Source organism: Phasianus colchicus, chromosome 5, assembly GCF_987193195.1.
Source record: "Phasianus colchicus chromosome 5, bPhaCol1.hap1.1, whole genome shotgun sequence".
NCBI lineage: Eukaryota > Metazoa > Chordata > Aves > Galliformes > Phasianidae > Phasianus > Phasianus colchicus.
In genome coordinates this window covers 46,035,672-46,062,189 of record NC_143440.1, presented here as the reverse complement: position 1 = coordinate 46,062,189, position 26,518 = coordinate 46,035,672, and the positions used below count along the sequence as shown (strand labels likewise).

The window sequence follows — 26,518 nt, the reverse complement described above, 5'->3', positions numbered from 1 at the left end:
CAGAGAGAGTGATTTGGCAACAATATTGCTTGACTTTTCAAAAATGATGGCTGGCCCACACCTCTCATTGCCCAGCTGTGATAAACAGCTTGAAAACAAACCCCTTTGCACTTGGATGTGTTGAGGGACATGGTTTAGAGAGAACTATTGGTGATGGATGGATGTTTGGACTGGGTGATCTTGTGAGTCTTTTCCAACCTTGGTGATTCTATGATTCTGTGATTCTGTGATGGGCCAGCAATGCTTTTAATTGATGCAGACAGCTGTTAGGACCAGAGAATGACACTCCAAGCACAAGCACAACCACGTGGTTACTAAACTCAAATTAGATAGGGCAGGAAAGAGAGGCTTAGGGTTGTTGGATACACAGCAGGATGGCTTTTGTCAGTTCAGAGGCCACCTCTGAGCCATCCCAAACCATAACATGACTTGCCAGGAAGCCACATCTCTGGGACACACTTCTAGACATGTACTGATGATTAACCAGCACTGACCTTTCACATTTATTATCATAAGCAGAGCTGAGATGTGCAGATAACGCAAGTGGCAAACTCAGAGCAAAACCATGAGTTTCGCAGACATTCAGAACCATGGTTGGTTGAAAACAAATTGTGAACCTGTTTTGTTTTTTTAAGTTATACTTGACAGGCAAGGCAGAAGCAGGTATGTTCCTGCTGGCGTGGTTAACTGGACAAAAAGTAGGTTTCTTTTTCCTTTCAAGAAGGATTTCTTTCATTAAAGATGGAGGAGACTTTATAGAAGTGTTTCTCAGCCTTTTTATTTTTGTAGCAAAAACAAAAAAACAATAATCACAATTAAAACAAACCACCAAAACAATTTTGATGAAAATACCTCCCACCTCTCAGCGATGGCACATGCCATTTCTGAACCGCACGTGAGCCACTCCTGAGGCAAAGCAGTGGCCGTGTGTGAGGTCAGCACAGACTGCTGCAAGAAGCCTGTGCCGTGCAGGCCAACTTTCACAAAATACACGAGATTGATGCTGAGACATCAGTTTCTCGCTCAGTTTCATGGGTGACCTTGTAACGCACTCCTTCTGACCGCCCTAAGCCCCCAGTCCTCGTCCCGCCCCGAAGCAAACGGCGGACTACAACTCCCACCGTGCTTTGCGCGCAATGCCTCGCGGCCTTTAGCGCGCGGCGGGGCGCGGTGCATGCCGGGACTCGTAGTGCGGCGGGGCGCCAGTTCGGCCGCTCCTCCGCGCGGCCGCGATTGGACAGGCCCGGTCTCTGCCCGCAGTGGCCCGCGGTCGTCTCGGCCCGCAGGCGCCCGGCGCAATCACAGCGCTCGCGACGGCTCCGGAGCAGCGCGGTGAGGTGGGCCCGGGGCGCGCCGTCGCGGTGCGGGCGGGGGGTGGCCTGGAGGGGAGCGCGACGCGGGGCCGGCACTGACGGGCCCGGCGCGCAGGAGTTAGTTAAGCTGCACAGTCGCGCCTCCTGAATTTCTTTCCATGCGCGCTCCGAACGTTTCCATGTTTGCTGGGCAGAAATGTTCGTCCTCATCTGAGTTATTCCTCCCCGCGCCCCGCCACAGAGCCGTGCAGGGTGATAATTAGCAAGCATTCGGGCGTCGTCTCAGCGCTGTTTTTTCTGCCTGCAGTGTGACTCCTGAGATACCTTCGGGATGTGCCGAGGCTTTACTTTAGTAAGATGTGGAAGAGAAAGGCAGAGGCCGAATTAGCATCTGTTATTTCCGAAGTGCCTAAAGAAAACCCCCTGCGAGGGCTCCAGGAGGCTGTCTCTGTCCTGGGAGGCTCTGGGCTCCCTTGTGCTGGCTCTGCTGCTGAGGACGAGGAACCCACGATGGATTTAAAATTACTTCTCAATACCTCGATGGTGCATTTAGAAATGTTTAAAATCGTTCTGAGTGAACGTAATGATGAATTAGTGCTCTCACGCTAACATTGACTTCCACATCTCCTGGAGCTACGTTAAGCTCTTTTACTGCAAGCATCAGTCCTAAGCTGTTTCATTAAGTATTTACTCGTGGCCCTTGTAAACAGCTGTATTGCAACAGAGCCCCTCATATCTGTCTCCTTCAGAATGTGGTTTATCAGAGGCTGCGGTCGCAAGGACTTCTGCTTTTTGCTATAGACGTGTATACAGAAAAGCAGACCTGTTCTGCAGGGCTCGGCCACGGCGGCGGTGCTGTACCAGGCAGCAGTAGCGATGCTGCTGCCCAGCGCTGCGATCGCTGCCCATGAGGAGGGCTGTCGTGTCGTGTGTTTTGTGGGAATCAGCAGCCGAGTATCATGGCAGGCAGTGTGCAGGCACGGTGCAGGAATAGGTATTGGGACTCAATTCTGAAAATTAGAAGGCAAATCTGAAAAATAAAGGTCATAAGTGCGCGGCCTGGAGGAAAGAAAACAAGGAAAAGTAAGATTTACAAGAATGGGCATGATCAGCTGGTAAGCTAAGGCTGTTTTTTTTTTTCTACGTTTACTCTTAGCTCATACGAAGGGAGGATGCCTTGATGGTTTCTGTTTGTGTGGCTCTGAGAGGCTGTGCTTGAGCTGTTTGGAGTTCAAGTGACTGAATGTCGACATCACTGTAATTTCCCGTGGAAAATGCTTTCCTCAACACAGGCTGCTTTCCTTAGTGTTAGCTGGTATCTGAGATTTTTGGTTTAGTGTAGCTTTTCTAAGGAAAGGTGGGGCGGACACAGAAGCAGCAGGCTGCTGGCCAGAGGAGTGGCACTGGCAGATGGCGTAAGCTCCCATCTCTCAGCAGGTTGGAGGTGTGCAGTGGGAAATGGCTACAGGAGCTTGGGAAGAGAATACAGGAGCTGGGAACTGGGCAGGTTGCTCTGGCAAGGGCTGCCTGGCCCTGGCCCAGCTCCTCACAGGGGCTGAGCAAACTGCATGCTGTGGTTGTTCTGTGTGTGCAGGGTCGCGTGCTGTGTCTGTGAGGTGCCTTTTTCCTGACATGGTCTCCAAAGCAAAGTTAGCTCTTCTACTAGAAAAAAAACAGGAAGGGCTCATGAAATCATCCCGTGTTGTGTGGTGGTCAGCCAGAACTCTAAAATGATTTTGTGAGTTTTCAGTTCTCCCATGCACAGGTTGTGTTTTTCTGTAGAGCAAGACTCGTGCTCTGCGTGCGTTGGGGATGGCACGTGATGTGTTTTATTCCTTGCTCTCAGAAAAAGCTGTTTACGCATCAATGGTAAGCTGGTCAGATGGTTCCTAAATGTGACCTGAAGGCATGACATGTGATGGGAGCTTTCTCTGCTAAACTCTGGGTCAAGCACTCTTACAACACCCCAGAATGCAACCCTTCAAGTTGCTGCTTGATCAATCAAAGGCTTTCTTTAAAACAAGTAGAAATACGTACTTATTTTATTCTGGTATTTGGAAACAAGCAATGAAAGACTTGTTCCCACTGCACGTGTGTTTAATGCTTAAGCCAATTTTAAAGCTGCTCAGGGAACCTTGGGGAACTGAGCTTTTATTAATTGTGGCTTATTAGGGCACCAAGGCATGTCTGTGCTTTTTGGTTTTCCTTTCTGATGTTAATTTGATTTAATTATAGTAGAGGAAAAAGATAAGTGGGATTATATGTCTTCAGAGAATATAAAAGATGAATTTTGTCAATTCTGAATAAGCTGTAACAAAACATGTAGCTTTCTAAAAACACAGTGCAAACCCTTCTTGGCTTCTTTTTTCCTTCACTTCTGTATCATTCATGACTTTGTCTCAGCAGAGATGGGAAATTGCAGGGTCCTCATGTCCCTGTACCACATGGAGGGACAGTCAGAAGGGCTTGCTAACACAGCCTTCATTTGTTCCTGGTCTGGCCCTGGCTCCAGTGCTGTGGCAGTGGCTTTTCCACGCACTAGATGTGCTGTGCCCTCAATTAGCCATCCTGCAGTGTTGCCCAGGGTGCAGCTGGCAGCAGCGTAGCTTTTATTGATACATAATGAATTTGAGTTAATTATTTACATCTCTAAGAACTTATAAGCATCACGTGAAAGGATCTCCAGTAATCATTCATACCATTTATTTCCTCTTTGTATTTTTTCCTGTAAATGTGAGTGATTTTAGCTGGAGAAATGAGTTGTACTTTAATTAACATGGAAAAGGTTTCGTCACAGGAAACAGAGACTAAACTTTGAAGGATTTGCATGAAACTTGGCTATAGTTTCCAGTAAGTCAAACTCAGTTAAGATTTCAAAGTAGATGGTCTAAAATGTCTTGATTTTTCTTCTCCTGTCCAGTATTTCAGCAGTTGGGTATCCCTGAAACTGAATAATTGGAGGGAATAGGTATGTTATTCCATGGCATATATTGGCATTTGACAAAAGTTTTGCACAACTTAATCACAGCTGTGCTACAAGTAAGTGTAGGCAGCTTTTGTTGATGTTGCATTGTGAATGCAGTGCCTCTTCAAGGCAGTTGTTAGTATGCTGCTTGTGTCAATCGTCTGAAGAAGTGACAAGATAGGCAAGGCAGAGGTGGAATGCAGGGCTGCCTGTCTTAAACTGCACAAGAACTTAAAACTGCAGCTCAGCATGAGAGATCACAGCTGTCTATCAAACTGCAGAAAACTATTGCTTATTCCTTTATGCACTTCTAGCTACTCAGGTGTCTAATAGCTCAGCAGTCTGTTGTTAGTTTTCCTGTATTGTTCTTGCTCCAAAATCTTGTGCTTACAGGCAGTGCCAGGAGTGGTTTACTGCAGAAAGATAAGTGTCCTAGCTGAAGGTGAGTTTTTGAAGAAGCAGTGTCACAGCACTTTATGTTTGGTTCTGTCTTTCCCTCTGTTCTGGAGCTCACTGGTGTGGTAATAACTCTTCTTGCAGAAACCAATGTGCTAACATGACTTTGTGCTACCTCCATTAAAGAGGGAAAAAGAAAAAAAAGCCCCAAAACCTCTTTCAAAAACATTTATAATTTTTTTTCCTGTAACTGCCTGCATGACTTAGCCAAGATCTAGTCTTAGAAATACCCATACTGTGTTGTGCTATGAGCACTCACCATACATGACCTAGTCTCGGGTTGGTTACATTTGTTTCAGCCTTAGTTGGGAGTGTAGGAGTCCTGGCCATGTGGAACTGAGACCAACTTAAAATGCTTGCTAGTTCTTTGGCATAGTGGCAGCTATGGCATTATACCTTCTGATCATGCAGTGTGCTGTGGGAGTTTCCAATTTTATCCCAAAGAAAGCTGTGCTAAGTAGACTGCTCCACTCTTACTGTACCTCTCACATACGTATCAATGGAGATCAGCCCCCAGAATATATATATTTTTTAACTGGACCAGTGTAAAATCCCCCTCCAAGAGCATGCAGCTCTTCTCTGGCTCTGCTTTTCTGAATTCGTGTTCACAGTCTCAGACCTTATTCTGTCTCTACGCAGCTTGTGCAAACACTTAACCATTGTGCAAAATAGATGAAAGTACCTCTCTTTCATGTGGTACCGGTTTGCTCTCCACCAGCATAGTCTGCTCAAATAGCACAAGGTGCTAAGAGCCTGTGCTTCCCACCAGCCCCAGCTTTGTTGCATGCAGATCAGCAGCACTCTGGGCTTTCCCTCCCCTCACTGGCTCTGTGGGCACAGAGAGCTCTTATAGTGCTCTTCTAGTGCTCTGACCTTGCAGCTCCTGAGCAATGCCCCACATCTGTACATCTTTGTGCCTGCATCACCAGGGGTTGAAACTTGATGGTAATGGGCTCATTGCCAGCAAGTGGAACCAGAGATCTACCCAAGCAGAGACCAAGAGAACAGTGTTACTCTGAGAAAGTTTTGTGTGAAATATTTGACAATGATACTTGTTCTGTATTTGAAAACTTATTCACTGCCAGCTAGTACAGAACAAAGCAACCAGAGGGAGCTGAAAGACTTGGTTGTCCTGCTCAGAACTGCTTTCAGTTACATTTGAAAGCTGACAGAAAAGTATTGTAACTAGTAGCAGCTTGGTGCTAAGGGAAGATATGACCAGAAATTGTACAGTGGGTTGAACGGTCTTTAGAATACAAAAACAGTCCACAAGCAAGAAGGGCTTCTTGTTGTGATACTGCTGGCATTTACTTTGTTTTGGCTTACTTTTTTTTGGCTTATGTCCTCTGATCTACTTCTTTCAAACTTCTTCATTAGGGATTTTTTCTCCTTCCCATCTGCAGAATAAATAAAGAAGAAGGATGATATTGGAAGCAGTTGTGCTGCTGAGCTGCACTCTGGGCATCAGCACGTTCCCCCTGGAAGAGCCCGAAGATGGAGGCAAGCACTGGGTGGTGATTGTTGCAGGCTCCAATGGCTGGTACAACTACCGCCACCAGGTAAGGAGCCACATGCTGACACCACTCTCCACAAAATGCCTGCTCTGGGACTTGCAGGGAGATGGCAGTCTGTCTAGACTAGTTCAGACTTAGGTCATTTGGGCAACTGCTTCTGCTTCTGGGCTTCCAGGAGCATGTGGAGTATTGTGAAAGAATAGCAACAAGATTCATGCACAGCCTGGCCTTGTCTTGTTATTCTCACCCAATAATTACCCTTCATTTTTCCTCTTACTGAGTGTTTTTGTTTACAACTTCATCCAGCCTTTCGCCCTTTCAAAAGAAGTCATTAGCAGTAGGAGCAGTGTTCTTCCTCTAGTCAGCTTCTGTATCTTGAGAGACCTGTATCACTTAGGCTAAATATTTTATTACCATGCTAGGTCTGACTCCAACTTAAAGTAAGAGATGTCTAGAATTAAACCTTAGTTTTGAGAGACATGCATGTTTCTGTCTGTTGTTCTTAAAAGCTTACATTATAAAAAAATCTTCCTTTCTCCTCCGCTATTGGAAAACTCAGCTAAAGCTGTATATACACATCATGTTTTCTGGGGTTTTGTAGAGTGGAAGACAAGGGTTCTTTTAAGCTTTTTGCTAGCTGTATTCTGCATGGTCTCAGACTTGTGCTGCCACAAGAAGAATACAGTGCTCTGGGTGCAGGGCTGAAAGAGGAGAAAAGGAAACAGGAACTCCTGTGTTGTCACCACTGGCGTGAGGGCGAGTGTCAGAACAGATGGGACTGTGACTTAACTCTGATTAAATTCAGGACTTTTGTAACTAGTGGTCAGGAGACTACAGCATTTTTTCCCTTTGGGGAATTCTTGGGCAATCCCTTAAACAGATTCATCTTCACTTAAACATAGTCCTTGCTCAAAACTTAGAATGCTCTTTTGCTTCTCTGGAGAGCACAGCCCATTTTATTATGACCTAGGTATACATTTGTGTGTTTTTAACTGTTAGAAAAATATTTTACTAGACTGTTGCTGGTTTTGACGTAGTAGTAAACCAGCATTTTAGAATTTAGGCTGCATTAAATAAATTGATTACATCTATCAAACTAACTTTCTGAACTCAAAACTTGTTCATTTTTAAAACTTCATCATTTTTAATGCAGCTGCCTGTACAAACTAGATAGACCTTATCTTCTCCATTTGTTGCAATGGGGAAAGAAACAAGTCTTCTGTGTGTTGCGTGCACTAGGCTTTGTGTTTATGCCTCTCTTCCCTTTCAGCTTGCAATCAGTTTGCTGCTTTCAGTGCAATGATGAGATTAAAGCTAAGTGAACCAGCCTGACAACGTTGTTGCATTTGAGGAAGAACCTGTTAGAGACAAACGCTGGCTTAAGGGTTGGACAAACTGGTTTTGGGGGTTTGTGCCAGCTTGTTGCACTGTAACAATCGCTTGATAACCGGAGGTGGAATTACTTGTGAAGAGATTTTGAAAAGTCGAAATTCCTACAGAAAACAATTACAAAAATGCAAGCATTGTACTTGATCACTACCCTTCTTGGCATGTCTAAATGTAAAATTATTCCGAGTTAGGTTATGGTTGCTGGCATTGCTGTGTAACCAGTCTTTCTGGCTCTCTTCCACTAAGAGGAATTAATACTGCAACATTCAATCTTTAAATAAAATTTCTTTTTAAAGCTGTGGTTCGTGATAATTCCTTTTCTACTGTTGATCAGGCACATAGAGCTTTTAATCTTTCTGTTGGTAGGTCTTCAGTTTATCTGCCGGATATAAGGGAGTAACGAAGAACACAAGAATTTCACCCAAGTGTTTGTGTCTGGTGATAAGTCAGAATTTCACATTTACATTTCAAGTGTGGTCGCACTTAGCAGACAGTTAAGTACCTTTTCAACTTTCAAGTACTGTCTGCTAAGTAACCTTTTCAACTGAGAACAAGTTTTTTTTGAATGCCTTCAATTTGAAGAGAATGTCAACTAACTGCAAAGTATCTGGAGTGTCAGGTACTGCATTTAAATCCTAGAAATGTCTGTATTTTAACCTCTCCTTTTGCATCAGGAATAGTGCTAGCATTTGGGGAAAAAAGGGAAATGAGTCCATTGCTAGCAATCCTGTCAAAGTTATGAAATCGGTATTATAAGTCTGTGTGCAGGATCCTTCAGAAGGGGATTAAGCTCTCACTTATCTGTTCTCAATGAGACTCTGCTACCTCTATTTTGTTAAAAAAGATTTAATTCCCACAAGATGCAGACTGTCAGAAACCTCTACTGTCATGTCTAGCTGCCTCTCAGGGTCCACCTCCATGGAGGAAAGATGTACTGGGACACCCAGTAGCTAACTCGTGGAAAATGCACTTTGTACGTGCTGCTAAATGTAATTCAACAAGGGGATGCCTCGAGTATCAAACATTTAAGATAGCTTAATCCCAGCAAAACTAGCTGAACAATAGACTGACTTCTAGGAGAGTTGTAAAGAGGAGGTGGGGCACTAACAGACACTTCAGGAATCATTACAGACTTTTAGAAATGTTATGCAGGCTTATTGCCATGCTTTGCATATGTTAGTTATCCCTTATTTTCAACCTTGGACGCAGAAGTGGTGTGCTAAATGGCTTGCTCATCAGGTGCTTTGGAACCATGAATAGGACTTGAACTTCCAGCTGTGTGCTTCATCCATCATGGAAATTGTTCCATGGTGAGCCTACAATTTTGAGTAGAATAATACTTATACTAACAGAAACTAAGCAGTGCTTTAGGAGTGCAGATTTAATTCTTTGTCATTCTTCTTTCTAAAGGAGAAATTGCAGAAGAAAATAAATTGTACTTTAATGCTCTTTCCTCCCACTGTCACCTTCCCTCCTTAGAACCTCTCTGAAAATATGTAGATGTGAATCTTCCTGCAAGTAGTTACTCAGTGTGCCGGTTGCTCATTACCAGTTAGGGTGCTATTTCCTAAGTGCCCCTTGTGATATCCCTTTGTAACTTGAGACTAGGCAAACACATGGGTTTTGGTACCTAGTTCAGCTCTTTGGGGTACAGTTAATAAATAAGGCTGTGTGTTTGTATTACACCTAATGTTTTTGTTGCTTTGTATTCTGTCTGTACGCAGAAGTCTGTCTGCTCTGTTGCCTTCCACAGTAGGTACCAGGTAGCAGAAGTTGTTCCTTTGACTATGCAAACATAAAAGGAGGGAGCAAAGGTCACACCGTCAAACACATCTCTAATGTCATACCTAAAAGTCTGTAGGGAAATCAGTCTGTTGTTGTACCCTGTACAGACCATCAGTATCAAGTTTGTAAAGACTGTGCAGACTCTGTGAACTGTGAGTTTGCACCTGTAACCTCAATGAATCTGAAACTCCTTCTAGGACTTCATCTGTCAGCGGTCAGGATCCACTCTAAGTGGTGCAAACCTCAAATGTAGGCAAATAAAGGAGAAAAACCCACTGTTTGCATTTATCTGTACTTGAGATTCAGATCTTACAGGCACTTGTATTCTGTCTGATGCCTGAAGTGAGATGGTTATCAAATCAAAATGATCTAAACTTTTCTCTTGCAGTTATCTAATCAGGTTCCCAAGAAAAATGTTAAATGTTTTGAATAGTACTCAGCCCAATGTGATAGGCTTACTGCTATTGCAAGACTAGCCTATATATAACTTTGTGCTTGGTGCTTCTCAATTCTTCAGCAGTTTTACTGATATCTTAGTATTTTTTATTAGAGTTGCTTGGTCACTGAAAGTATTATCCAATATACTATGCTCCTTAGCAGTTTTTCTGACTGCTGTAACTGTGCCAGCAACTCCAACCTAAAGTTAGTTTCACAAGCAGATGAAGAAAACAAGCCATTACTTTCTGGTACTCCACAAGCCAGAAATGAACATTATTGATACTGTACAGTGTTGAGTCTTACTAAAGGTGGAACATATACCAGAGGAGAAATCTGACAACATGAAAATGATGAAAATTAAAACATTGTGTGCATGGGTCTGTTTTCAGTCATTGTTTTCAGTCTTATAGTTAGTGAGCTTTATGGGCCAGGAATTAAACATTTCCAAAGTTCTTAATAGAGCTGTAGTTTTTGACTGATTGACTGATGCATGCTTCAGAAAGGGAATGAAACGTGGCTGACATTTCAGACATAGTCTTCTGCCACGCTTATACATTAGAGTTCATTCTTTCTTTGGCCATAGAAGTTCTGTGTACCTTTGGCAGGAGCAGTGCCACTTTGCAGGAAAGCTGACACTTTGTTACACGTGCTTTTTAGCCATGAGGCTGGAAGTCATAAGACTAGAAGTATGTAATTGCAGGGAAGTCTGTGCTTTTTTTTTTTCATTTAGGAAATATTTGTGCGTACATACCACAAAACAACTTGATTTTTCCAAAAAGAAAAAAAAAAAAAGCAGGCTACTTGAAAGCTGTGTTAACTTGAATGTTTAAACAGCTCTGTGACAAAGGAGTAAGGCTGGTTGCTGTTTCTTGTTTTCATCCCAGGAAAGGAAGGAAATTCCACCTGACTGGTGTGCTTTCAAGATGCAGGAGTTAATTATTTAAGTGGATTTAAGCTCAGATATTCCTTAGGAATTTGCTGAGGTGGCAATAGGCTTAGACTTAACATGAGAATACAAAGTCTGAACCATCCCATTAACAGTTTCCATTACAGCTGACACCTGTGCACTGTTGAGTATTAGCAGCTGTATAATTGGACATTCTCATCCGTGCTCTTCAGAACAGAGCCATCCCTATCCACACCAAATCATAATCACAAAAACATGACTTGCTTTAAGTGATGATTGTATGCAGTAAATGTTCATAGAATTCATATCATGTACTAAATCAACAAGAATGATACCAACAGGGGACCTGGAACAATATTAGCTATCTCTTTTAGAGTAGTTTACATGTTTAGCTATGCTACAAAAAATTTTTCTGTAAGAAGCAAAGCTCAAGCAACGATACTTACTCAAGCACTTACTGATAACAGGAAATACTGTAGATTCACAAATGCCTTCCTATTCTAGCAGCAGGCTGTTTCTATTCTGGTTTTATAGAGGTTGTTTTTCAGTATATGGGAGGGAAGAAGAAGAGCATGTGATCAACATCAAAGGTGGCCGGTCTGGTCAGCTAACTATGCACACAAAAACATTTCCTCAAAACTGTTCTACTTAAGATAAGGGAGTTTTAGCAGCAAAACATGTTTTTGCTACAATAGCCTGTGTCAGTGATATCACGGTATTACCAGCAGACATACTTTCTCATAGCAAAAGTCTTAAAAGGTGGGGTAAAAATCCAAACAGGCATAAATTAAGGTTGATGGGAATTGATCAAATTGCTCTGTTTCCACCTACACTAAATAATTTGACTCACTTAAACTTACCATCAAGATGTATGTAAGACAGGATACATTGAGCAAACAGTCAATGAATCAGAATGAAGAGCAGACAAAAAAAAATAAGCTGATAGCATGCAATTACAAAGCTGAGGTACTTTGGTATTGATTTAAAGCACCTCAGAAAGTCTCAACAGGCCAATCATATTGCCTGCAGACATTTGTTGGTTGAATGTGTTGATATTCTATGACTATAACATACCTAAGCATTTCTTTGTGTTGCTTGACTGTAGTTGTGTCTATCAGCCTAGCAGAAGACATGTACTGTGTCTTAAGGGTGACAGATCTGTGACCCATCTACTCATCAGTTCGTGTACAGATGCTTGATTAGTGTTTTCTACTACTTTTGCCTGGGTTGCTTCTGAAAACCAAATATCTATTTAGTCAAGTGTGCACTCAGCTGTTTTGCATTGTGTGTGGTACCATTTATAACTTTGGATAACCTGTGTCTTTGGCTTGATGTGGCAACAGCTCCCATAATGCTGTACAAGGAACTGGAGAACTGTAAACAGTGGAGGTAGATTGAGACAGGAGGGAGAGAATCTATCCTGATTTGTGTTGTAGGAAGTAAAACTGCTTTAGTAAGGATAGTTTAACACTCAGAGTTAGTCATATGGAAAGATATGCCCTGAGAGAGTTCATTGGCATTGAATTTGCCTCACCCTTCGTAGTCTTGCACAACTACCCTGTTTTCAGCCATACAAGATGAAAATGGCAGGATTTTAGAGTCATTTAAATTAAACTAATAGAAGTCAGTAATGCATCTAAGTAAACTAAACTTATGGAGGTCCACTTAAACCACTGTAGTTTGGTGTATAAAACAGTTAATTAAATGACTTTAGCAGAAATAAGTTTTAAAGCTTGTTTCCAGCTTGCATGGGAAGTTAAAATTTTTTTAGGTCAGACATCTCCTGTTAAATCTGCACATTTTTTCTTGCATCTGATAGGTTATAGTTAAAATGCAGTTGCTAATAACCCATTCAGTCATTTACAGACTGCAAGTCTTAAAAAGAAAAAAAAAAAGAATGATTGTGTGCTGATAGAACTTCATACTTTACTGTAATATTGTTTTAATGAGCACTGTTATTTCTCTGCCATCAGAAAGTGGTTCTGTAAAAAAAAATCTGCTTACTCATATCCTGCATGAGGCAGGAAAAGAGCCTGAACAGAAATTTTGTAATTCGGGTTTCTGTGGAAATCCTTGCCCTGAATATACTTTAGTGTTACTCTACACGAAATATATAATTAAGGAGGAATTATTGGTTAATCAAAATTCTCATTTAGTAAAACAAAATTAAAAAAAAAGTCTTTGCAGAATTGATATTAGTAAGCTATACTTGTTTGAGCCAAGGGTAGTTTTTGCTGCTTAGTCATGCAGGCTTGTTGCAGAACTAATTGAAATTGGTGGAAATCCAACTCTTCCTCTGCTTAGCGCACTTTGGATCTCTGTTGGCAAGTTTTTCACTTAGATTTCCTTGCACAACATAGAACATTGCTGAGGACCTTTTGTTAAACTTTGCTATCTTTATTAATCTGCATGTAAATTCTAGATTGTGTTTGAATAGAAATTGTAAACTGGAGAAATTTTAATCCTAGTCTTAATTATTAATACAACTGTTCCTAGTAAGAGGAAGACAATTCTGGATTACATCTGTGCATTTCAGTCTTCTAGCAACCCTCAATCTCTTATATTTGAAATGAAAATACTAGGATGGAGTTTCTTTTGAACAATAGCCTGGTCTTTGGTCCACAAAGCTATTTTTCTTGTTCTCAAGCGTGAAGTCTCTATTAAAGCTAATAATGAAAACCTACATTATTACAGGCAGATGTGTGCCACGCATACCAGATCGTACACCGAAATGGAATTCCAGATGAACAGATAATTGTCATGATGTATGATGACATTGCTGATAATGACGAGTAAGTAATGAATGTGCACTGGTAACAAGCTGTTTTCTACAAATATGCCATAGTCACTAATATAGTTTGAGTTTGTAGTATTTTTGTAAGAAGAGCTTTTAAGACTGCCTGAGATACATAGAGAAGTTTTATCCATCAGCACTGTAAATCTGCTTTGGGATATGCTCATGAGGCATTCTAGGCATTGCTCCACGTCTCAACCTCTGTTATGGCACTGAGGACTTTAGAGATCCTTGTCAGTTCTTCACTGTTACAAAAGCAAGGGGTCTTACCCCCCAGACATAGAAGTTTACAGCAGATAACCTAAAAGCACGCATGTAGGGAATCTCAACATCCTTTCATAAAAAGCCTATGAGTTACATATCAAATGGATTAATCTCCAGAAAGTGCACTGAACAGAGAAACGTACATGACCTGTCCTTGATCACTGCCTATATAGCATATATAATTGTTTTCTGTGTGAAACTGTTCGCTTATACAGCCTCTATTTCTGATACAATTTCAGCAGAAGTCAGCAGACACGGCATGCATAGCAGAGCAGAGAATAAAAGGAATTAAAGGAAGGAGTGAAAGCAGGGAGATAATAATATAACAGACCACCTACCTATATGCTCAGGTTAATCTACACGATCTGTGGTAGGATACTTCAAGTACTCTGAGTCTCAGGACATCTAAGCTGAACATGTGAAGTGACTGAAATGTAAAGGCCTTTGTATTCTGTGATCACTTAACAATACATGGTACTAGTGTTCATATGCTCTCCAAGGCAAGGTGGCCAGTCAGGACATTTTGAATTGTTTCCCAGTTGTTCTGTGGTTTTTGTATGGCACATTACTAATTCTTTGTATTTATATTGTTTTAAACTTTCAGAAATCCAACAAAAGGCATTGTCATCAATAGACCTAATGGAACAGATGTGTATGCTGGAGTGCCCAAGGACTATACAAAAGAGGTAGGAATAAAACACAATTTCAGGGAAACTAGGGTTCAGCTTTAACCAGTGTTGTGGATAAATACTTTTAATCTGTATGTTACACATGAGAATGCACATAGTATAAAGCCTTTAGCTTATTCACCTGCATGGTTTGGCACGAAGCTCATTGTTCATAAGATGAATGTAAACACTAGATACTTGGAGGCAAAATAGTGGTCATAAAAGTAAATCCTCACATTGTCCTGCATATAAAAATGTTTTAACTCAATCTAAAGAACAGCTGTGTAAGTCTATTTCATTAAATCAGAAGTGTAATGCAGTTACTTGGTGATTTTGTGATTTGGTATCTGAGTGAGTCATAAGTGCTAATATGGTCTACACATGCAACCCTGAAGTTGGGAAATTAGGTTTAAGACTGGAAACTGTGTCATTGAAGCTAAAATTATAGTAAATTTCTTTGGGGATTTTTTAAAATTCCAGATGATACCAATATATAGTTAAAAAATTACATGCAGGAATAATTTTGCCAGTGTATGCAATTGCAAGGACCTGGATGTAGGACTGAAGAGGTGGGTGAAAGTTGGCAAAGGCAGGGTCTTTTAATTTGGCTTTACCTCCAAAACATAAATCTCAAGAAACTCTAAACATTGAGCTCCATAGTTGCAGTAAGACTGTTTTATCCCTGGAAATCTAAGTAGGAACCAAGACAGGGAATTCCAATGATAACTATATAGAATGAATAGATCCTCTTTCTACTACAAGACCACGTTTTGAATTTGGCTTGCATTCTTCTTTTAAACTGCTGAAGTATCAGAAAGCAAATTACTTTCAGAATATGAACAATGCAGGAAACTGAGGAAATGTTGTTCTTGAATATCAGTGGCCAGCTAAACTTGCCAGCCACACATGAGTTATGGTTTTCAGAAGCCATCTTACTAAATACAGATTTTGTTGATTTTGTTTTGTTTTGTTTTTTTAATACTGTTTAATTTAAATCCTCTTAAATTCTTAGGATGTTACTCCAAAGAATTTCCTTGCTGTTCTCAGAGGGGATGCAGAAGCAGTAAAGGGGGTGGGATCAGGAAAAGTACTGAAAAGGTAAGAGAAACTTCATTTAGAAAATAATTGCATGCATGTTGCACATCAGTACTGATTTCAAAAAAAGAAGAGGGTAAACTAGAGCTGACATTTTTTTACTGGTAGTGAGTCCAGTATAGATGAGGGTGAAAAATTCTTGAAAACAGTGTCAATTGTATTAGAGCATATATGTCAGTTAAACTGTTATTTGTTGTGGTTTGGGTTTTTTTTTTTGTTTTGTTTTGTTTTGCTTGTTGTTGTTTTGAAGGAGATCTACAAAAATAGAATTCTGTTAAGGTTTGGAGACCTTTGAAGAGGGCTTGGTTTGACATACACTAACAGTTTTATAAGTGAAGTGGTAAGAGATGGCAATCAGTGGTAGTGGGGTGGAGATAGGTTCAGCAGCTCATCAGCTGAAAGAATTGCATGCTTAATCCCAGCCTTGGCAGATGCAGATATATTTAGGCTTTGAATGTAATGAAATAGAATTACAGTTTATATTTAATGCAGGAAGTCTTCTAGGCTGAAAAAGTAACATAGCCTTACATATTAATGGATTTGTAGCTTAAAAGTGTTTGTCAACTTAGTTGCACAAATATGTCTAATTTTGGCAATATTCTTATATATGAACAATAATAAATACTAGATTAGCCATGTAGAATTAATGCAATTAATGTAGAATTAACTGTAATTAATGAGTGCAGTTTATAAAGGTTTATAGAACTTTGTTGATTCAGTAACCAATCTATTTGAGGGCTTAATTGGAAGACCTCTTAAGAATATACAAGATGAATAAATTACACCAGGTATCTACAGTGTGAAATATGATGCCTATTTTCTGAGGTGTATTATATTTCTGACTCAGTGCTGCTAGTGATATTTTTCATATTTGTCCTTTTTCTATGTACTGTATTTCTTGTAAAAAATTTAAAATTTAAATTCAACCTATTCAAAGAAGTAACCTAGTTAAATAAAAATTGTGTAAGTGCCTGTCTTCATCCAACAGTTCATTTTAGAGACAAAGCAATGAAATAAAAGAGTTGTTTTCCAGCTTTGGGAAGAATAAAACCAATGAAGGAGCAGGACAGTATTTGAATAATCTACTGCTCTCAGTTGTTTATATTCCCTCCTAAAGAAGCAAGATAGAAAATAATATATGCAGGTTGTATAGGCAAAAAGTTAATAAGTTGCTGTACGGGTACTAGATTGTTCTTTTCTAGTAGCTGCAATGAGCCAAGCAATGAATATAAAGCATTCTTTAGCCTATTAAAAAAGTGTACTTCAAAACACACCTCACTTGTAAAATCCTGAAGTTATAAGTCACATAAAGGAGTGGCTATGCAGAGGGCCAAGGACACTTAGCTACTCAGGAGAACAGCTTGAACCCTGATAAAAAAAAAACAAAACAAAACAAAAAATGGCCAAGAGTGGCAGACAAATATGTCCCAACCCCTTTTTTGTTAGGCTTCGTTGTGTGAATTTCAGTGCCCTCATTCTGCTTTTGGGTGGGACGAGAGCTCAATTATTTTTTCTGCTCAAAAGTCTTATAGATTGCTCTGTAGGTTGTTCCCTAACCAGCAGGTTATTGGCCAGGCAGAAAGCTGGCTTGGGGATTCTTTCCAATCTGTTTATACAGTTTATTTGAAATAGTCCCTGAACACAAATCCCGTTGGAGATCTGGCTGTTAGAGCAACACCTTAGCATCAGCCAAATATTATCTATTTGATTTAGAGAGCATTAAAAATCTGCTGCAAACTTCAGGGAATCAGCACTCATGAGCATACAGTGCTCAACCAACTGTGAAGCTATGTAGTACAAGGAACCTACCTAGCATAAAGAGTGAATTTGTATACAGATCAGATCTTCATGAGACATGGACTGGTACTGATTTGGCTATATATAGCTGTACAGATCAAAACAAGGTAGTACATAAACATACAAAGAATCTTATTAAAAAACACGTTGTAGTTTATCACATATTATAGCAGGTGCCCTGCTATAACGTAATTACAAAAGGAATCCATTTTTACTAGAATGCTACAAATCTCCACAGTATACAGATTTCTAAGATGGGAAAAACAGTTGTACTCCTACCAACTACCATCACCAGCCTAACCAGCAATTGTCCCCATGTTTGAGGGATTAACAATATATACCTGATCTTATTTCTCTTCCAGACACCCATCTTTTCTCAAAAGCACTCGAAGTAGTACGCTTTGGAAGGAAAAAGTACTACCAAGAGCACGAGGTGTTTCAGATGCATTATTTTCAAATGTTGGCATGCCTTGGTATTGAGCAGCAGATGATGCTTGTTGCAGTAAAGATTAGGTTAGAGCGATTAAAAATAATTTCTTTCAATTTTTTCTTTACAGTGGTCCCAAGGATCATGTATTTGTTTATTTCACTGACCACGGAGCTCCAGGACTTCTAGCTTTTCCTGATGATGATGTAAGCATTCGGGGGGGATTACTTTGGAGTTTGTCATTAAAAAAAAAACCTATCTTTTTAACGCCATACTATAATACTAAGTAATACATCCAAAACTCAAATATTCAATGCACTGCCATATTAAGGATTGGAGGGAGAAAAGGAGCGATGTTCTCTTCATCATCCCTGTTTTTGTTAGGACTTGCTTTCTGGTGCAGTATATGAATCATGTATCATTTGGCACCATTAGTCATCTTTTGTGGTAAATACTAGAATACTGTTTCAGATGTCCAAAGCACTGGATATGTTAAAGATTATGAATGTGTGTATCACTTCACAGTTGTTCCTAATAAACAAGTTCTGAGTCTTTTGAACATCAGTGATTTTAACAGACGCCTTCTTATTTTACAGCTTCACGTGAAGGACTTGAACAAGACCATTTGGTACATGTATCATCACAAAAAGTACCAAAAGGTAAACAAGTGTGTTAGAAGTTGTATGATTAAAAAAATTGCTGCTATGGAAGAGAGCTCTTGCCTTCACTTGCAGAGAGTAATTTAAAGCACAAAGAAGTTGGTGCCATGTAATGAAATTTGGATTAGAATTTATAACTTACGGGTCTGATCCTCTACATATTTTCCCTTTCCATCTTTTCTGGTTTGCAATTGATGCAGCAGAGATATAGACTAGACTCTTTATAACATATAAACGTAACCAGCGGGAGAAACAACATTCATAACTATTGCACCCTCATAATGCATTGGCTCTTTCTTCCTGTGCTTTTTTCATTTCAGACTGCACTATTCCTACAGGATGTTCATATATGTCTTGTTTTTCTCTGACAGTTACTAATATAGTTTAAAAGACTGTACCTTTTATCAGAAAATTCTGTGAATCTAACGGTAGCTTTTTTTTTTTAAAGCTGCTTATTCTATCTATAGAATAGTTGGGTGTGTTTAGGAACACATACATGGTCATAGGTTCCAGATATACTACATTCATTAGTGGCACACTGCTAGCCCTAAGGGTTGACTTGTGTTTAATTTGTGCTTTGTACATTAGCCACTAGATCCCTTTGGATTCTATAGAGGTTGATTGCATCTTTCCATTGTGATTGTTTTCCCTTTTCCACATAGCTTAGTTCTCCCCCCCAAAAAAGAAAAAAATGATCTATTTACTTTTTTGTTTTATTTTGTAACATTACAAATAGGTTTTGTTTCAGGATTATCAGTTCAGTTAAAGTAACTACAGCTGAAAAGCACTGAAGGACATTTCTCAGTTTCCTTGTGGAATTTATTAAAGTCTCTGATTTATTTTATAGATGGTGTTTTACATTGAAGCATGTGAGTCTGGATCTATGATGAATCATTTGCCTGATAATATCAATGGTGAGCCATCAGTTAACTTAATGGACATAGCTTTCTCAACCTGTCGTAGGCAAGACCTAAACAGATACTGTGTAAGGGATAAGTTCGAGTGCCATGTGCATCCCTAGAAAGGATTAGAGAAAGTTACATTTTCCATTTATGGGAAGTACCATTTAAAACCCGTCCAAGAATCCTGTAAAGACGATCTAGGCTTTTTGTTTCTACAAATGAGAAGTTGAAAAAGTTCTTTTCAGGAACTACGTAGTTGTCCTTAACTGGTGACCACTAAGGTTATACTGACATTTCTTAGTCTCAGCATTGTTAACAGTTGTTCCTGCTGACACTTTCCTCCCCTAGTACCAATCAGTATACAGGATTGACAGACAGTTTTGCTACGCTGCTTTGGGCAATACACCAGGTAGTGGAACTCCCAATTTTTCAGAGTTTCTAAGCTTTCTACTACAGAGCTGGGAGTTTAGCCTTGGTTAGTATGAGGAATGAGAACCTTTTCAAGCTCTGCACCATGGCTGGGAGAGCAAACACTCTGGCTTTTTCATTGTCGTGAAATTCTTATTCCAGGGAGGACCCAGCCACCTGCATATCGTGGCTTCCTAGGACTTTGGCCCTGTAGTAGCCTGGCTGGCAGCCACTGAGTCTTACAGCCTCATCAGGAATTTACAGCAGGTTCTCACAGAACGTTTCACAGTACTCAGTGAATCAGCATGTTTTAAAATTTATTCTATTAGAAACCTCCAGTTTGGTGACTGGTTTTACTGCTAGCTCTACCACTGATATACAAAGGAAGAAAATTGGGAGTTTTTGTTAGAAGCAGAAGCTGTCCTTGTCAGCCTTCAGTTGTGAGCTACAAAGATTACAGCTTATTTTGAACATTTTTAACTGAAAGTAACCGTTTGTTATAAACTATAAATGGTTTCTTAGTAAGTATTTTAAAGGATGCCAAGGGCATCACTTAACTACACAGACGATATTTGAGACTCTTGGCTTTTGAACTGTAGCAACATTCTGAGTGAAAACAACACTAGCTATATATTAAGCATGCATAGCAGTTTTCATTTTTGCAACTTGGACTCCAGTCACACAAGTATGCCGTGACTTGATTTTGACAAAAAAATCTAGCTTTTGTTTTAGTATCTGTAAGGGAATGTTTAAAATGCTTGTTGCGTAAGAGAGGACTGACTGGAAGCACTGTGTTTGAGACAGATCGTGTAGAGACAATTTGAACTTTTCCCTCAATGTAGAATGATATGGAGATAATATTACTTAAAAGGTAGCAAAAGATGATTTGTAGAATTTATTCCAAGTTTGGGAACAAATCCTCCTCATTGTAATTAGGAGTACAAATGTATAGACTGTGAAATATTGTCAGGCAGTTATTTGAAAGTAGTTTGTGTTTTTCCCTCCAGCTTAAGCACTGCTGGCCACACAGCAAGTTCTTAAAACAGTGCAGCTGACTGAACAGAATTACCAACTAGCTTCTTTTCTCCACACCATTTAGAAGTAAATGATAGCCAACATCCTTAGGCAAATATATCCCATGCAGGAAGGTACTCAATCATGGAGTAAATGGAATGTTAAACACAAAAAAACAACAACAAAACCACGAAAAACTACTTTTTTCTTACAGTATACGCAACAACTGCTGCAAACCCCAGGGAGTCATCTTATGCCTGTTACTATGATGATGAAAGGCAGACTTATCTTGGTGACTGGTACAGTGTGAATTGGATGGAAGATTCAGACATGGTAGGTTACTAGATAAGATTGCTTGTATTTCTATACACAAATATCACTAGGCTTTAAAAAAGTTGTTTTAGAGGATTTGTTGTTTTTATGTGAGACTGAAATCAACAAACTGAGTTGATAAAAGTATTTAACTGCTATTTAGAAGTTTATAATCTTTGGGCAACTGAATTTATTTCAGAAACTTACTCTTTTTTATTAGTAATATTAGAAACCGTCTAGTTTCTAGTTTCAAGTTCACATCACCTTTGTTTACTATCTGAGACAACATATCTGAATTTGTTTAATCTGGCAGGTCAGTAGGTTTCATCTGTGCTTTACAGATCCTTAGATACTGAACTGTGGTTAACCCATTAGCATAATGGAAAATAGTAATAGTGAAACAAGTCTGGATTCTTATGCTAGTCTCCTCCCTGCTTGCCCATTTGCTGGGAATTAAGAGATCACTAAAAGCAATTTGGGAATATCCTGGCAAATCTTCATTTCCATTTTTTATTTCTATGCATTTCAAAGGTTTTGTAGCTCTTACTCTCTACTTTTTTCTACAAACTGGTAGCCACAGCCTTTTCCAGGTTTCTACATATTTTTATAATAGCTGAATTTAAATAGCTACGATCACATGGAAGTTTCTTTATGCAGGAGGATCTGAGAAAAGAAACACTGCACAAGCAATTTCAGCTGGTGAAGAAGCGCACCAACACCAGCCATGTCATGCAGTATGGAAACAAAGTACGTATTTGAGCAGGCTTCCTTAAAACCTTCTCTGCCCTATCCATTTTTTCCCTTTAAAACAAAAACAAACAGCAGTCTGGCAAAGTTAATTTAAAAATGAATCTGGTCATCATACACAAATAAACCTGACATCAATCAAGTATAATAGAAATAGTTACCACTTCTAGACATGCGAATATTGATATAATGTTAAGGAAGTATACTGTTCCCTTGAATGAGAGGGGCTGAAAGATGACATGCCATTTATAATAGTCCTATTATTCAGTGTGTTTATAGAAACACATTAACACATTATTCAAAACAAATAAGTTATTTAACCTGACAGTCCTTTCTTCTTCTGATATTTGGAAATAAAAGTTCCAAGATTTTTGGCAGCCTTAGTCTTAGTCAGAAACAAAAATATTTACAAGGCTTTGAATTCTTTTTCTAATAGAGCAAGTTTAGAGAGTTAGATTTGCACAGCAAAGCAAAGCATTCAACTGGAAGTGCTTGACAGTTTATTTATTTACTTTCTAACTTTCAGAGTATCTCCTCTATGAAAGTGATGCAGTTTCAGGGCATGGGGAAGAAAGCTCTCCCCATTTCTCTGCCACCTGTAGAACACCATGACCTGACTCCTAGTCCCGACGTGCCTCTCGCTATCATGAAACGAAAGCTGATGGCTACCAATGATATGTATGAGGCTAAGAAGATTGCTGCAGAGATGAAGGCACACCTGGAGGTATACAAAACAAAAACAAACAAATCCAACAAACAACAGTAAAACCACGCTGTATGCCAGGTCAGATTTCTGTCCATAATAAGAAGTCACACTCCTGAACCAATGGGATTGTTTCCAGTTTTTACAATTTTTAACAAAATTAGTCTGCAGACTGCTAGCCTCTAGCTGATGACTTACTCTTCCTTTAAAACTTAGGGATTTACTCCCAGAGGCATTTAAAGTAGTGATTATGAAGATAGAGGTAAGCAAATGCAGAAGTCAGCATCACACCTTTTATTGCCCGAAAATGCCCATTCTCTATCCATAGGAATTCTTGCTGGCAGGAGTTAGTCTTTGGTATTAGCTAACCTTGTCACAGTAGAAGCAAAGTCTCCCACATCAAATAGCCTCTGCAGTAGTGTGACCACTATCAATACTTCATTGTCTTTCTTCTGGCAGAACACCAGAGAGAGAACAAGTTGTTTTGTGCACCAGAAATCTCTTTCTCCCTAGTTTTCATTTGAGTGTTAAGGTCCAAAATATTGTACCAAAAATAGGAGGCAAAACTGATTCCCTTAAAGATTAAGAGCTGAGGCCCAAGAGAGATTTAAAGAAAAATTCCATTAAAAGTCTTCAAATTAGGCATAAAAAAAAAAGCATATTTTAAAGTTTTGTCTTATGTGCAGGCTAAAGAATATATCCAGGAATCCATGCGGAAGATCATCACCCTAATAACAGGATCAACGGAACTGACTAACCAGATCCTGTCAGACAGGCTGACCATCAGCAATTACGACTGCTATCAGGCAGCAGTGAACCACTTCAAAACTCATTGTTTCAACTGGCACTCTCCCTTGGTAAGACAAGCATTAGATATAACCTGATACACTAGTAACACCACAAGCTCAGAAGTCATTGTCAGGTCTGCAAAATCAGCTTTTATTAAAAGCTAGCATGGGGACAAGCTTGCAGACTATTTTTAGATGAGTAATGTTTTTGGAAGCAGGAAGCACTTTAACCACACTTGTAGATGAAGATTACTAAAACAATCTGCAGTAAAAAGCAAACAAAAAGACTAATTTCTACTAGTTAGAACTATCCCTTCACCATCTCCTTTCCCAGAAATCCAAGTGTTAAGTAAGTCATGTTGTATTTTTGGTTGGAGCATTACTACTAGAAAAACAGAAACAGCACTACCACTTTGAATTCACAGTATGTTCAGATTTCTGTATTATAATTGCATGTTGTACAGTTCTTTTTCATAGCCTAATTGATACTATCATGGTCTCATTGAAATCCTGAGAGCTCCTTTTTCTTAGCTGCTTTATTATTGTCCTTTCTTCCTGAGATATCACTTAAAGACCAAATTCTGTTGTGCCAAACACTGTTCAGAGGGCAGTTCTTATTTGAGAAAAATCAATGCTGGTGTCAGGCAAGATAACCTAAGCAGACAGAGCTGTGTGATGGGGTACATCAGATGGATGGAGCACCTCCCCTATGGGGAGGGGCTAAGAGAACTGGAGCTCTTCAGCCTGGAGAGAAGGCTCCAGGAGGACCTTACAGCAGCCTTCCAGAACCTGAAGAGGGCCTACAAGAAAGCTGGGGAGGGACTTTTTTTTTTTTTTTTTTTTTTCCCCTAAATGCACATAGCAACAGGATAAGGGGAAACAGCTTTAAACTGGAAGAGGTTAAATTTAGAGTTGACATTAGGAAGAAATTCTTTACTATGGGGGTGGTAAGATGCTGGAACAGATTGTCCAGCACAGCTGTGGATGCCCTGCCTGCCTGGAGGCATTCAAGGTCAGGCTGGATGAGGCTTTGAGCAACCTGGTCTAGGGGGAGGTGCCTTTGCCTATAGCAGGGGGGTTGGAACTAAATGATCTTAAATGTACCTTCCAACCAAAACGTATGATTCTGTGAACATTTATTGATTTTAGCAGAAGTCAATGGAACTATCTGCCAGTTAGACAAGACGTAAGCACTATTAGCAAATCAAAAGCAGAGGTGCTCTTTCAACTGGAGCTTCAGTTTAGCCAGGCTGTTAGGAGGCCGTGAAGCTTTGTTAATCTTCTAATTCCTCTTCTGTGCTTTTTATGGGATTTTTTGTTGTTGTTTGGGTTCTTTTTTGTTGTTATTGTTTGTTTGTTTTTTATTGCAAGTGGTTAGATAGGCAAGCCTTGCCTAAAGGCTCACGCACAGCAACAGCTGAATTTACCTAATGAACTTCTAAGAACAAAGTACACAGAAGAGAGATCCATTTAACCTAGTATTAAATTATTCAGACCAGCAAATAAATGCCTTGAATGTTAATAGCATATTTGAAGTATTGCCACAACTTAATTTGCATTAAAAATATCTGCTATTCATCCTTGAAATTATTAAAAATGTTTATTTCAGTATGAGTATGCACTGAGACAGCTGTATGCTTTGGTCAATGTCTGTGAAGGAAGATACTCCATTGACAGGTAAGGAGGTTCCCACATACTCTATCTAGTTTTGTCTATGGCTGGAAAAAAAAAAAAGGCTAATAGGATGATGAGCCTAACACTACAAGCATCTCAATTGTTCTTCTCCTCTGTTGACCACTTTGTTAGTACAGTTCCAACTCTAAAGCCATACATGCAAATTCTGGAAAACACATCCTGTTTAGTCCCTCCCTCTCATAAGTATCCAGTTCTCCAAGTCTTTAATTTGCTTGTTGGTAAAATTAAAGCCTGTCAGAGGATCCCCCTGCAGAGCATAGCTTCAAAACAGCACGACACATTAGTGTTATAGGACAGACATGTTGTTCTGTAACTTCTGTATAATGTCACACTGAAGCAAAGTTAGAAATTGCTTTGTTTTCTCCTGTGCCCTCAGCTGCTGACTCAGACCACAGCACTTCTGTGTTCTCATCCATAAGCACGTGGTGGGAAAACAGGAAAATAAGGGTCCAGGCTAAAGTGCTGTGGTCAGGAGAAGGAAGTATTGCTTTGGAATTCTGACTTACGAGGGTGTAGTTCATGGGAGAGGATGGGATCCTAGCTTGTGAGACACACAAGCAGAAGAGCGAGGAAGGACTAATAGCTTGGGCAGAATGAACATACAACACAGTTGGTGAATAGCTGCTTTGTGTAGTCCTGGTGGCATGTACTCCTGTTGGCATCCCACTACAGTCAGTTTGGAAAACGTTGAGAAGAATGAACCCGAAAATTTTCTTACTGTTATTGTTCTCTATTGCAGAATATTCTTGGCCATGGATCAAGTGTGCCGTGGATATTGATGGAAACAGTAGTCTAATGTAACCCTTACTGCAAGTGATAATTTTTCTTAACTGAAATAATCCAGACTTTCTGTGCATGCAACATGAAGAGTCAACCAGTGCTGAAGCTGTGCTAGGAGCTGCGGGACCTGCCCAGCAGTCTTACATCACTTGCCAGCACTGTCTCCCCATTCCCACCTGCCAACAGCCCAATGGTTTGGCAGAACCATTTTATTAGACCACATGGAGCTTTCAAGATAGGAATCTCTGGGTGAACACTACATAGCATCACCAGAATGTGTGCTAAATTTAAATATTGACTCAGATTCTGGAAATGAAAAATTATAGCATTGCTAACCATTACCTTTTTTTTTTCTTTTTTCTTTAAATGATAATGAATGCTATGACAGTGACTAACTTGCAGATTGGTTGAAGAGTGAAGAAACCAAAGTTTGTTTTTTAAGCTTTAACTCCTTAACAGTTTAAAGAAGCAAATTGTTGTGTTCAAGAACTATCAGATGTTAACAGCACAGTTCAAATGTGAACAGTAAAAAACCTTTTTGGGTAGAAAACACTGTTTTCCAAAGAAAAAACACAAGTATCTAATGCTGTAAATTTAGCACCAGTATGCTATAATTAAATGTGTGTACACACAAACGTGTGGGAAGTCACAGAGTTCAGGAATTGTCTGTGAATAAAGTTGATAATTTCATCAACCTA

General features: G+C 39.7%; 1 protein-coding gene across 5 annotated transcripts; it reads left to right on the top strand.

The window, feature by feature from the left end:
- The first annotated feature begins 1,177 nt into the window (after positions 1 to 1,177).
- On the top strand, positions 1,178 to 26,518 carry LGMN (legumain). Of its 5 annotated transcripts, XM_090141522.1 has the most exons (15): positions 1,195 to 1,337; positions 1,621 to 1,665; positions 6,138 to 6,293; positions 13,462 to 13,559; positions 14,430 to 14,511; positions 15,506 to 15,591; positions 17,943 to 18,018; positions 18,409 to 18,471; positions 19,319 to 19,385; positions 21,010 to 21,128; positions 21,765 to 21,854; positions 22,381 to 22,578; positions 23,244 to 23,414; positions 24,955 to 25,022; positions 25,780 to 26,518. In XM_090141522.1, the coding sequence occupies exons 3-15, from the start codon at positions 6,156 to 6,158 to the stop codon at positions 25,817 to 25,819; spliced, it is 1,296 nt and encodes a 431-aa protein (XP_089997648.1). In that variant the 5' UTR covers positions 1,195 to 1,337; positions 1,621 to 1,665; positions 6,138 to 6,155; the 3' UTR covers positions 25,820 to 26,518. The 5 variants fall into 5 exon arrangements, with proteins under 5 accessions (XP_031448934.1, XP_031448933.1, XP_089997648.1 ...); XM_031593074.2 differs by lacking the exon at positions 1,621 to 1,665 and having other exon boundaries at positions 1,178 to 1,332; XM_031593073.2 differs by lacking the exon at positions 1,621 to 1,665 and having other exon boundaries at positions 1,180 to 1,337.

Excerpts from the sequence above, each read along its gene's own strand:
- LGMN (XM_031593074.2), top strand. The coding sequence starts at position 6,156 with ATGATATTGGAAGCAGTTGTGCTGCTGAGCTGCACTCTGGGCATCAGC. Across the intron at positions 18,472-19,318 it reads ATCACAAAAAGTACCAAAAG|ATGGTGTTTTACATTGAAGC; the intron begins GTAAACAAGTGT and ends TTTATTTTATAG. Across the intron at positions 19,386-21,009 it reads TTTGCCTGATAATATCAATG|TATACGCAACAACTGCTGCA; the intron begins GTGAGCCATCAG and ends TTTTTCTTACAG.